General features: G+C 35.2%; 2 protein-coding genes across 2 annotated transcripts; both read left to right on the forward strand.

Annotated features, from left to right (window-relative positions):
* The first annotated feature begins 976 nt into the window (after positions 1-976).
* LOC145587550 (peroxidase 27-like) lies at positions 977-3,179 on the forward strand. Its single transcript, XM_081644283.1, has 4 exons — positions 977-1,224; positions 1,523-1,714; positions 1,868-2,033; positions 2,543-3,179. The coding sequence occupies exons 1-4, from the start codon at positions 1,015-1,017 to the stop codon at positions 2,956-2,958; spliced, it is 984 nt and encodes a 327-aa protein (XP_081500409.1). The 5' UTR covers positions 977-1,014; the 3' UTR covers positions 2,959-3,179.
* Positions 3,180-6,311: 3,132 nt separating this feature from the next.
* On the forward strand, positions 6,312-7,597 carry LOC145588621 (uncharacterized). The gene is made up of 3 exons (XM_081645244.1): positions 6,312-6,577; positions 6,678-6,786; positions 7,181-7,597. Exons 1-3 carry the CDS (start codon positions 6,312-6,314, stop codon positions 7,595-7,597), a joined length of 792 nt encoding a protein of 263 aa, XP_081501370.1.
* Positions 7,598-11,433: the final 3,836 nt, after the last annotated feature.

Raw genomic sequence — 11,433 nt, forward strand, 5'->3', positions numbered from 1 at the left:
CCCTTACCCCCGATACAAGTTGTCTTCTTGTGTAAGGACGGTCATAAGTGTAACTGGATTTTCTCTCTTGTAACTATTACCTGACTTTTTAACTATTGCATGAGGTAACCTTAATTAGAATTTTAAATCTCATTAAATTGGATGGAATACACAACAATAATGTTAATTAATTTCATTATTTTTAAACTAAAATGGTAAAAATGAAAAGAATGATTTGATGTTTAATTTGAATGGATGATGTGGGATGGTAAATGTTATGTTTCAAGTTGAATTTTCGAATTGTAAAGGCATTAAAATTTTAGGTTGTGTTCAATTTTAGAAGCTATGTGAATTGAAAATAAAGTTTGGTTGATATTGCCTTTTTTCATTGTATCCGGTCTTGAAATTGAGGATATAGAGAAGAAGAAGAAGAAGAAGAAGAAGAAGAGAGATATTTATTGCTTAGATCCCCCATTATTGAGAAAAGAGATCAGATCGAGATTGAGTGAGTTCAACTAACGATATTGAATTGATGAAGAGGAAACAAGTAAAACAATTAACGGTGTTAGCTTTACCATCCAATTTAATGATATTTTGCAAGTTTAAGGTTATTTCTAAAAGTAGTGACAAAGTTAAGAGTTACATAAAAAAAGAAAAAAAAATCACATAAAACAAAAGGTTACATGGTATATATTTTCCCTAACAAAATATATATTAGTTTTGTATTTATGTAATTAAGTTGAACCATGATTAATCAAAGAGTTGTCATTATTTGTTGTCATGGTATCATCTTTGATCAACCCATATGAGCTAACGTGCAATTTCTTGTATTTGATAATTGCATGTAAATGCATGTTTGCAATAATTTATTTGATTATTTTTTAAAAAATATATCAAAGTCGTTTTCATGTGAGAAGATGCCATAAATTGAAGTATAAAAGGCGAACATTCTTCCTGCAACATTCAAAACAACATTCCTAGAAGTACATCTTCTAAATCAATTTTATCCTAGCGAAGTAACTTAGATTATACAACATGGCAGACCACAAGTTGTCCTCAATCTTTCTTGTTTTCGCCACGATATTTGCCATGGCGAATGCTCAAGGCTTGAAGCTTGATTATTACAAGAATTCATGCCCCGAAGCCGAGGAAATTGTTGAAAGAATCACTAAGCAATACGTTAGTCATGTTCCTAACTTTGCTGCTGGTTTGATTAGAATGAACTTTCATGATTGCGCCATTAGGGTATGTCTCTTTTTATTCCTTAACTCATCTTAAAATATAAATATCTATTACAGAGTATTTTTCTTGGACTATATAAAAATAAATGTACAAATTAAAGTGATAATTAGGTGGTCCAATATTAGTTCTTTCAATCTATTAAAAACATATGTTGTTCATGATTGCAATTTTGTTTCTTATAATCACCAATAATTAGCTTATCATGTTTGCGTTGACTTTTAGATGATCATGTTGCCAAGTACATAATTAGTCAAATGAACGTGCATAATAGTAATTGATGGTATTGATCCTTTCTTTGTAGGGCTGTGATGCTTCTGTACTAATCAATCCAACGTCTTCCAACAACAAAACAGAGAAGACAGCCATTCCTAACACAACACTCCGAGGTTTTGAGATCATTGATGCAATCAAGTCCGCTCTAGAAAAGAAGTGCCCTGGTGTTGTTTCTTGTGCTGATATCTTAGCTTTGGCATCTCGAGATGCTATTACCACAGTAATAATCCAAAGTTTAACATAAACCTATCAATTTATATATATTTTTTATTCTTATTTATAAAATGTAAAATAAATTTCATATGTGAGTCAAGACTATGCAATCAATATACTTTGTTCTATTACTAAAACATAGGTATTTATTTTCTTACAGATTAACGGTCCATGGTGGGAGGTTCCAACAGGTCGAAGAGATGGGAAAGTATCATTGGAATCAGAGGCCAATGCACTTATTCCATCACCATTTTCTGACGTTACTACCCTTAAACAAAACTTTGCAGCTTTAGGTCTTTCTGCTAAGGATTTGGTGGTTTTATCAGGTAATATTAACATACATTGTAGCAAAAAAAAGAAAAAAAAAATAAAAAAAAATTATAACTTGGCAAGCATATGTGATTATCATTTCTATGTCAATTAATAGTTTAATACCATCTATTGTAAATAAAAAAAAGAAAGTGTTATACATAATCCTTAGGGCTACATATAAGCATTAAAAACACTTTTAAAAATTGTTTAAATTTATGATATCATGACAAAAACAAACTAAATACATTGAACTACGCGTGTCTTTGTCATAAATTACTAATTTTATAAAATTTTCAAAGGTATTTTTAATGCTTATATGTAAGACATTACACAAAATAAAATGACATTATTACCATCTAAAAATTCAATGCATTTTGTGGCTCTCATATCATACATTCATACACAGGTTGACACACACAAGCACACATTTACACCAAAATTCTACTCCGTATAAGCATTTAGGCTTTGCAAAAACACAATTTTGTACATTGTATTAAAAATATTTCCCTTACATTTTTGATAGGTGCTCACACCATTGGAGTTGGTCACTGCTTCATCATCCGTAGTCGTTTGTACAATTTCACCGGAAAAGGTGACACCGATCCCACACTATCACCACATTACGCCGACTGGTTGAAAACTAGGTGTCTTCCTATTGCAAGTGATTCAACATCTTTTGTGTTTATGGATCGAATTACCCCTAAGGTCTTCGACGAAAAGTACTACACTATGGTAACCCAAAATAGGGGGCTCTTCGTGTCAGATGCCACTCTTATGACCGATCAAGAAACTAAAAGTTACATCGAGACCCAAGTTAAGACCAAGGGATCAACTTTTGCTGATGATTTCGCGGTGTCTATGACCAAAATGATCAATATTGGTGTGCTTACTGGAAGCCAAGGTGAAATCAGGAAGACTTGTGGTGCAGTTAATCAATAGATGGAAAAATTCAACCTATTTGTTAAGGCTATTTCATTATATTCGTTACATTAAGTTTTATTTTTTTTTATTTTTATTCTCTTATTGCATCATGTCTAGGACCAGAGAAATTGGCTTCAAAAATTTTTTGAATTTGAACTTGTAGCTTATTATTGATGTTCAAATGAATAAATTTTCAAAGTGAACGATTTTAAATTAAATTTTGAGCGTATCAAACTTCAATTACTTAGTCTAGAATAAGTTTTTATCATAAGGTGAGGCACAAAGATCATTTTAGAAGAAAAGCCCACACATAAGCCAAGTGAGGTTTCATTTCAAAATCATATGGCAATAGAAGGAGTACCTCACTTAATTTATAACTAATTGTTCATTGTTTAATTATTCCATGTGGGACAACATCTCACACTTGCAACCTAACAATCTCCCCCTCAAGTGTGAGTTCGAAATACTCCCCCTTAAGCGGAAACTATATATGTACCCAAACCCTTAGAGCACTCTGGGTGCGAGAGGCGGCCCAACTGAACCATTGGTTTGATACCATTGTTAGGAAGAGGCGGCCCAACTAAACCATCGGGTTTGATACCATTGTTAGGAATCAAAGGAGAGACAAGGAGGAGGGAAAACCCAACACATAAGCCCAAGTGAGGTTACATTCTAAAATAATATGACAATAGGAGTAGCTCACTTAAGTTATAAACTAATTGTTCTTTTTTTAATTTTTCCATGTGAGATAACAAGTCCCACTTGCAACCTAACAAGTAGATAAAAACATGTGGGCGTAAATTTTCTTTACTTAACTAATGATTTCATTTTCACAAATTCTTATATGCTGGTGGTGTATCTAGCCATTATAGAGGTTATTTCGTTAGTATTATAGGGGCTACTCGATCAGTATTATAAGGGTTACTCGGTTAGTATTACAGCGGTTACTTGGTTAGTATGGTACTTATTAATTACTTTGTTCTTTTACAAGCAGTCACATGGTGTGACCAGTCAGTCGTACACAAGATGCACTGTTTTGGTTTTTATTTATTCAACCAAATTTGTAATTTTTAAAATTACACCAGTTTATAATGCTATTTGTAATTTTTGAAATTACACCAGTTAAATTTGTTTCTAATGGTGATCGAGGGTTTAGGTAGTGTCGTTGGTCTACTAACCCTAATCAAATTATAAATTTATAAAACCTAAACTACCCTAATACAAGTATAGGGGTAAGTAAAGGGTCGAACCCAAAAGGACTAAGTGTATCAATTTGTGCTAATTAGAATACTAGGAAAGCTTGTGAGGTAAAGAGAGGTTCAACTAAACACAACTAAGGACAAATAACTAAAACTAGGGAAAGTGGAATCCAATTACATCAATGCATTCAACAACATCATACAATTAGATGAAAATGACCTCGATTAGGAACAATCAACACAATTAACTCACTCTCGCACAATTAAGCATGTTAATTATCCTACTAAACTAATTCACTCTCGTGCAACTAGCCTAGCAAAGGTATGGAAGAATTTAGGGCTCTCAACCAACTCACTCTCGCGCAATTGATTGAAAATACAATTAAGAACATAGAATCAATTAGCTAGAAAGATTCTAATCCATAAAAGCATCATCCATACACAATAATCAAGAAACAATTTCATACTAATCACAATCAATCACTAAATTAATTAACATAACCTTCATCCATTTCCCTAGAACAAAATCTAAACTAACATGATGAACAAAAACAAGGAAAACAAGGTAAAATAATAATAAAAGCAAGAATCAAATAACTAAACTAATTAATCTACTCAAATCAACAAATAAATAAGCAAAAACAATAATAAATGAAAGCAATAAATGTGAGAGAAAGTTAGGAAGACTCAATGAATTTATGAGAGGAAAAATCCACAAATTGCTTCTTCAAAATCCCAAAAACTCCATGAAAAATCCAAACTTTCTCTCTCTAAACTACTCCTAAACTAGAGAGAGAAACTCCTAATCTAACTCTAAGAGAGAGAAAATAAAATAATTAAACTCTACTCTAATCTAATCTAGGGTAAAATAATGTTTAGTGAAAGTTGAGAGAAAATAACCCCAAAGGGATATTTATATACAAGCTAAGAAAATAAAAGAAAAGAGAAAACCAAAAGAAAAGAAAAAAAAAAGAAAAGAAAAGGAATAGAAAAAGAAATAAAAATAGAATTAAAAGAAAAAAAAAAAAAGGGAAATAAAACCCCAAAATCCCCAAAAATCAATCAGACCCCCCTTCTCCTTCTTCGTACTGCTGCTCTACAAATCACCCATCACAACCGCCATCCACCATCATCAATCATCACCGTCGATCAGCTTCAATCAATCAAGGCCGTTAAATTTTCATTAAAACTCGCGTGAGAAGCTCGTGATTGACCCACAATTGCGCGCCCGCACAGACATCGCACAAAGGTCGCGCGATAGCTTCTGCCTCGACTCTGATTTTGGACTCAATTTGTGCGCCTTCTAACAGAGCTGCGCGGCCGCGAAGGTCTGGGTAGTTGAAATTGGAGTTGCGTTGGTTGAAGCTGCTGATTGTTGGTGGTCGTTTTGTTGTTGTTGCGGTGGTGGTTAATTGGAGGTGGTAAGGGAGTTGCGGGGGGTAAGGGAGTGAGTGGTGCTGCTGGGTGTAATTGCTGTTGTCGTTGTTGCAGTTGCTGTTGCTTATGGGGTGAAGCAGGGGAGTGTGAGAGTTGGAGCAGGGGAATTGATGGTGGTGTTGCGTTTGTTGCTGTTGGTGTTGTTTGTGTTGTGGCTGGTGGAATTGAAAGGGAGAGCGGGGACCAGGGGAGAAGTTGTGTGGTTGTGGTGGAGGTTAAGAAGGGGTGTGGTGATGGTTAAGGCTGGCAGCAGTAATTGGAACAAATTTGTGCCTCGAATCCCGGACTTTGAACTCGAACACGACTTTAAAACCCGAAACACCAACTCGACCTACAACAAAAACACGAGGGCATTATCAAAAGACAAAATAAAATAAAATAAAAATAAAATAAAATAAAATAAACTTAAAAATAAAATCAAAAAAAATTAAATAAAATAAAGTAAAACAAATATGAAAATAAAAAAAAAATAAGAAAATAAAAGAAACTAGGAACTTATTAAAAAAAAACAAGAACTAAAAACTTAAAATAAAATCAAAGAAAATAAGATAATTAAAATAAATTAAGAAAATAAACTAAAAACTATTAAAAACTACTAAAATACTCGAAATAAAGATAAAAGACGAGAATAAGTAAATAAAAGAAATAAAGGACAAATAGGGTTAAATTATTGGAAAATAAGCCGAGAAACGACTCGATAAATACCCTAAAAGTGACATAAAAGTCACTTATCAAATGGATCCCATTAAAAGTCCTGGTCCTGATGGTATTCAGCCTCTCTTTTACCAACAGTTTTGGAAAGACATTGGGGTGGCCATTCATGAGTTTGTTGTACAAATCTTCTCAGCCTCTCTTATCCCTGATAATGTTAATCACTCTTACATTTCCCTTATTCCAAAGAAAGATCATCCTACTTCCGTGTCTGAGTTTAGACTTATAGGCCTTTGCAATACTATCTATAAGCTTGTCACAAAAATCATTTCTTCTAGGCGTGTTGCATCGTGTTATAAGTCCTTTCCAATCCATTTTTATTAAGGATAGATGCATGGGTGATAATATCATTCTTATTAAGGAAGTTGCTCATTTGTTTCATAAAAGCAGAAAACGCAAAAATTTGATGGCTTTAAAGTTAGATCTTGCTAAAGCTTATGACTGTCTGGAATGGTCTTTCATTTCAGATACTCTTTCTTGCTTTGGTTTTCCCCCTTCTGTAATTAAGCTAAGCTGAGTATGCACTTTGTCTCTTCCACTCAAATTTCTATTCTTTGGGATGGAGAGATTACAAACAGCTTTAAGCCTTCAAGAGGGATAAGACAAGGAGATCCCCTTTCCTCTTATCTTTTTGTCTTATGCATGGAAAGACTATATCTTTTGATTGAGGATAATGTGAGGAAAGGTAGTTGGAAGCCTCTCAAAATTTCCAAAAACTACAATCTTTCTCACTTATTCTATGATGATGATGTTTTTCTATTTGGTATAGCCAATGTTCAAAACTCAAGTAATATGATGAGTATTCTTGATGAGTTTGGTGTTTTTTCTAGTTTAAAGGTTAATGATCTCAAATTTAGTATTATTTTTCCCAGTAAAATGGATTATAATATTAGGCATCAGCTTGCTACATTATGCAATTCAAGTCTAGTTTCTCTTTTGGGAAATACTTGGGGATTACCATTAGTCCTAATAAGCTGAAAAAGGGGGATTATTGGGAGCTAGTTTCTAAGACTTTGGACAAGATTAAAGGTTGGCAAGTTAAATTGTTAAACATGGCTGGTAGATGTACCTTAATCAAGTCTGTTTTGAGCTCTTACCCTGTTCATGCTATGCAACACAGTTTGTTGCCTATTTCCATTTTGAATGACATTGACAAGCAGTGTAAAAGATTTCCTTGGAACAGAACAGACTCTCTTAGATACACTCCTAGAACCAAATGGGATAACATTACCATTCCTATTTCAATGGGGGGTTTAGGTTTAAGATCTTTGAAGGAGTGGAATCTTTATTTCATGGCTAAGTTGGGTTGAATTTACCTAACTAAGCCTGATAAATTATGGGTCAAAATTCTCAAAGATAAGTATGCTAGAAGAACAAATTTGCAAGATTATTTTTCTAATTCCTCTGAGTCTTCTATGTGGAGGAACATTCTTAAGGGTAGAGATCTGTTGTTCAAGGGTATAATCATTAGAATAGGGAATGGGGAGGACACTTCCTTGTGGTATCATCATTGGGTTGGTTTAGAACCCCTTTATAAAATAATCCCAGATATACCTTAATCAAAATGTCATTGGAGGGTTTTTAATATCATAAGGAATGTCAAATGGTACATTGATGATATAAAGTACCTTTTGCCAGATCATATTTTTTCCTTAATTCTTTGTACCCCCTTCTCCATCAATGAGCCTAAATCTTCTCCAAATGAAATTCAATGGTTGTATCATGTGTCTGGTGTTTTCACTATTAAATCTACTTACTTTCTTTCAAAGCAACCTCGTCCTTTTTCTTTACCTTTTACTTTTAGCTGGAAATCTTTTTGGAAACTTAAGGTCCCTTTCAAGTACAAAATGTTCATGTGGAATTGTGTGCATTCTATTCTTCCTTGTGTTTCCCTGCTAGCTTGCAAATTCCCAAGATTTGATCCCACTTGTATGAGATGCGGTTCTACTACTGAAACTTGTATTCATCTATTTAGGGATTGTGATCCTGCTAGCATTCTCTGGAAGGTGATCTTTCAAAAGCTTAAGCCTTCTCCTTATTTCAATTACTCCATCTTCATGAACTCAGACTGGAATGTCTGGTTGTGTTACAACTTTTCTCAGACTCCTAAATGGAAATACATTTTCATCATGGGTTTGTGGCATATATGGAAACTGAGAAATGGTTTCATTTTTAATGAAGAGTCTATAATTGTAATTCTGTTTTCAACAGATTCATTATAGATTATCAAATCAATTCCTTTGTATTACAGGGCACAAGAGGATGTAGAGGACAAAATTATGATGGTGTAGGACCTTCAATGTGAAGCCTCCATAGAGGAAACCCCCTAGAGAATGTTGGAAAAATCTAAACACAGAAAGAGCATGGGTTTCCCAAGAAGAAGGAGGAGTTTTCAGAAATGATAAAGGAGAATGGTATTTTGGCTATTCTAGCAAATATAATGCTCCTAATGCATTGGGTGCAGAGCTGTATGCTCTGAGAAGGGGGCTGAATTATGCTCGAGCCACGCCTCTTCAATATCTGGAAGTTAAAACCGATGCCCAAGCTCTAAGGAATTTGCTTAATCCGGAAGGAGATCATATGCACCATGAGTTAGCAGCAGTAATCATTGATGTTGCTAGAGCACTCAACAACAGCAAGATGGTGATTGTTTTCAACTCAATTCCAAGGGAGCTCAATGCTTTGGCGCACTACTTGACGAAGTATGCTATGGATATGGCTCTAGGGAATAACCCCCCATTATGGTTGTCCTACCAGTGCTATGGCAGCATACAAGGAGGACCTTAATGCTTTACTCTGCTGTTTGTAATATAAACATAGCTACCATTTTCTGTTTCTGATACTTTGGTTACTATGGTCTTTAAAGGATGCATTTTTCTTCTCGCATATCTTTGAATGATAAGTCGTAATATTAGGGCAATGCCCAACTAATATATGCTTCCTTTTGTGTTAAAAAAATAATAATAAAAAAAAAACTCAAATTCTAGTGATATTTATGATCATGCCTTCAAATTGCTAGTGAAACTGAAAATTCTTCTATGAGGTTAACAAAATGATATTTGATAGAAATTCTAACCAGGCCAATAATTGCTCTTAATCTAATTAAAGGGAATCAAACCTAGAATGTACTTAATTTGATTCTTTCATTTATTTTTTAGTGGCAATGGTTTTAATTTTCCGCTATTCAAAATTTTTTTTATAAAATATCATTAGAGATTTATGTTTAATAGGAAAAATTGGTAACAATAATTCCAACTTTTGTCCGTTCACTCAAATTAATTATCCCAACTTTGGATTATTAATAAATAATCAGAACTTTGGGGGTCATTCGCTCAAAATGATCCCAAGTTATCGGTAACTTGTTAAATAGATAATTTTTATTTTAGTATCATCACGTGGTTATTTGAAAAAAAAAAAAAAAAAAAAAAATCCAGCCGCCAACCCACGATAACCCTCACCACCACAAGAAGCCTTCTCCCGCCGCCCAACCCAAGTATCCCATCCGCCCTAAAACACCGCTTCCAGCCTCCCCTCCTCCATCCCGGTGCTGGCGCCAGCTATGCGCCTTCCTCTACCCCCTAAATTTCCTTAACCCAAAACCCCATAACCACTGTTATCAACGAACCAAAACCCTTAAAAAACCCAGCCCCACCTCACAAACACCAAAATCGGCCCTCCCCCACCCTTAAAACCCAATTTGCTCTGGGTTTTGAGGGTGGGGGAGGACCATTTGAGGAATTTTGTGGTGGCATTGAGGTTTTATTAAGGGTTTGAATTGCAATTTGATCGGGCTGCGATAATACGGGTTTTGGGTCGATGTTCGGTGATGTAGGGGGTACCAAGGGGAGCGCCGGCGACTACACGCCGAAGGAAGGGTTTGTGTGTCGGTGCGGGGGATTCTGAGCGCCAGCTGGTGGTGGGAACGGTGGTTGTGAGTGAGGCTGGATTTTTGTGTATTTTTTGTAAGTTTTTTTTTTTTTTTTTTTTGTATTTTTTAAGTTTTTTGTATTCATGTGCTGACACGTGTCACCCGAACCTGCTATAATAGGTTGGTGACCGGTTGGGATCATTTTAAGCAAATGACCCCAAAAGTTTGGATCATTTAAAAATTATCCAAAGTTGAGATTATTTTGAGTCAACGAGCAAAAGTTGGGATTATTTTTACCAATTTTTTCTAGAAAAGTTGTCGGGAATAATCCGACCTTTGCCTCTTCCTCCAAAATTAATCCCACCTTTTTTTTTCTTTTTTTGTAGTCCGAGCTTTATACCCAATTCGCTCCCAATGGTCCTAAGTGACCGGTTACCTATTAAAAAGGTAATTTTGTTTTGGGTTTAAAGCGCACGTGTCACCTTATAATTTTTCTAAAATTTTAAATTAAAAAAAATTGAATAAAAAAAAATCGGCAGCCTAGCCAGCTACCCCCTCCACCAGCCCTAGCCACCGTAATACTCGCCGAATTGCATCAACTATCACACCGGTTCTCGCGTCGTCAGCGGCGGCATTAAAGGTAGGGTGGTTTGAGAGGCCAAAATAGAGGCAAGGGAAAGTGAAGGAGGTTGAAATCATGGCAGGGGAATGTGAGGGAGGCAGAACTCGAGCAGGGGAAAGGGGAGGGAGGCCGGAATCGGAATAGGGGAAGGGGAGATATGTCGAAATCAGAATGGGGGAAGGGGAGGGGGCCGAGATCTGTTGGAATCGAAACGGGGGAAGGGGATGGTTCTAGTGGGTTTTCGTGGCGGTGGGAGGAAAGTTGGTGGTTCGAAGGAGGGGGGTAGAGGGGTGTCGGCGCTAGGGTAAGGGTTTGGGAGGTCAATGCTGCGGGGCAGGGGAGTCGAGCAACTAGACCAGCGGGAATGGGTGGCAGATTTTTCAAAATAATCAATTAATTTTATTTTATTTTTTATTTTTTATTTTTTGCTAAATAAAAATAAAAATTTTTATTTTATTTTTATTTTTTTGGCCAATCACAGGCCGACACATTAGTTGTCCAGTTGGGACCATTTGGTGCAAATTGGGTACAAAGGTTTGAATATTAAAACATAATTGAAAAGTGAAATTATTTTGGGCGATTGATATAAAGGTCGGATTATTCTCGACAATATTTCTTTAAATAAAATGTGTAGTTAGTATTTGATCTAGTTCATT

This window comes from Chenopodium album, chromosome 17 (assembly GCF_948465745.1).
Source record: "Chenopodium album chromosome 17, dcCheAlbu1.1, whole genome shotgun sequence".
Classification (NCBI taxonomy): Eukaryota; Viridiplantae; Streptophyta; class Magnoliopsida; order Caryophyllales; family Amaranthaceae; genus Chenopodium; species Chenopodium album.

Bases quoted from the DNA above. Each gene is read 5' to 3' on its own strand.
- LOC145587550 (XM_081644283.1), top strand. From the start codon at position 1,015: ATGGCAGACCACAAGTTGTCCTCAATCTTTCTTGTTTTCGCCACGATA. The intron at 1,225-1,522 runs GTATGTCTCTTT...CTTTCTTTGTAG, and splicing joins TTCATGATTGCGCCATTAGG to GGCTGTGATGCTTCTGTACT. The intron at 2,034-2,542 runs GTAATATTAACA...CATTTTTGATAG, and splicing joins GGATTTGGTGGTTTTATCAG to GTGCTCACACCATTGGAGTT.
- LOC145588621 (XM_081645244.1), top strand. From the start codon at position 6,312: ATGGATCCCATTAAAAGTCCTGGTCCTGATGGTATTCAGCCTCTCTTT. The intron at 6,578-6,677 runs GTGTTATAAGTC...TCATAAAAGCAG, and splicing joins TCTTCTAGGCGTGTTGCATC to AAAACGCAAAAATTTGATGG. The intron at 6,787-7,180 runs GTAATTAAGCTA...TTATAATATTAG, and splicing joins GCTTTGGTTTTCCCCCTTCT to GCATCAGCTTGCTACATTAT.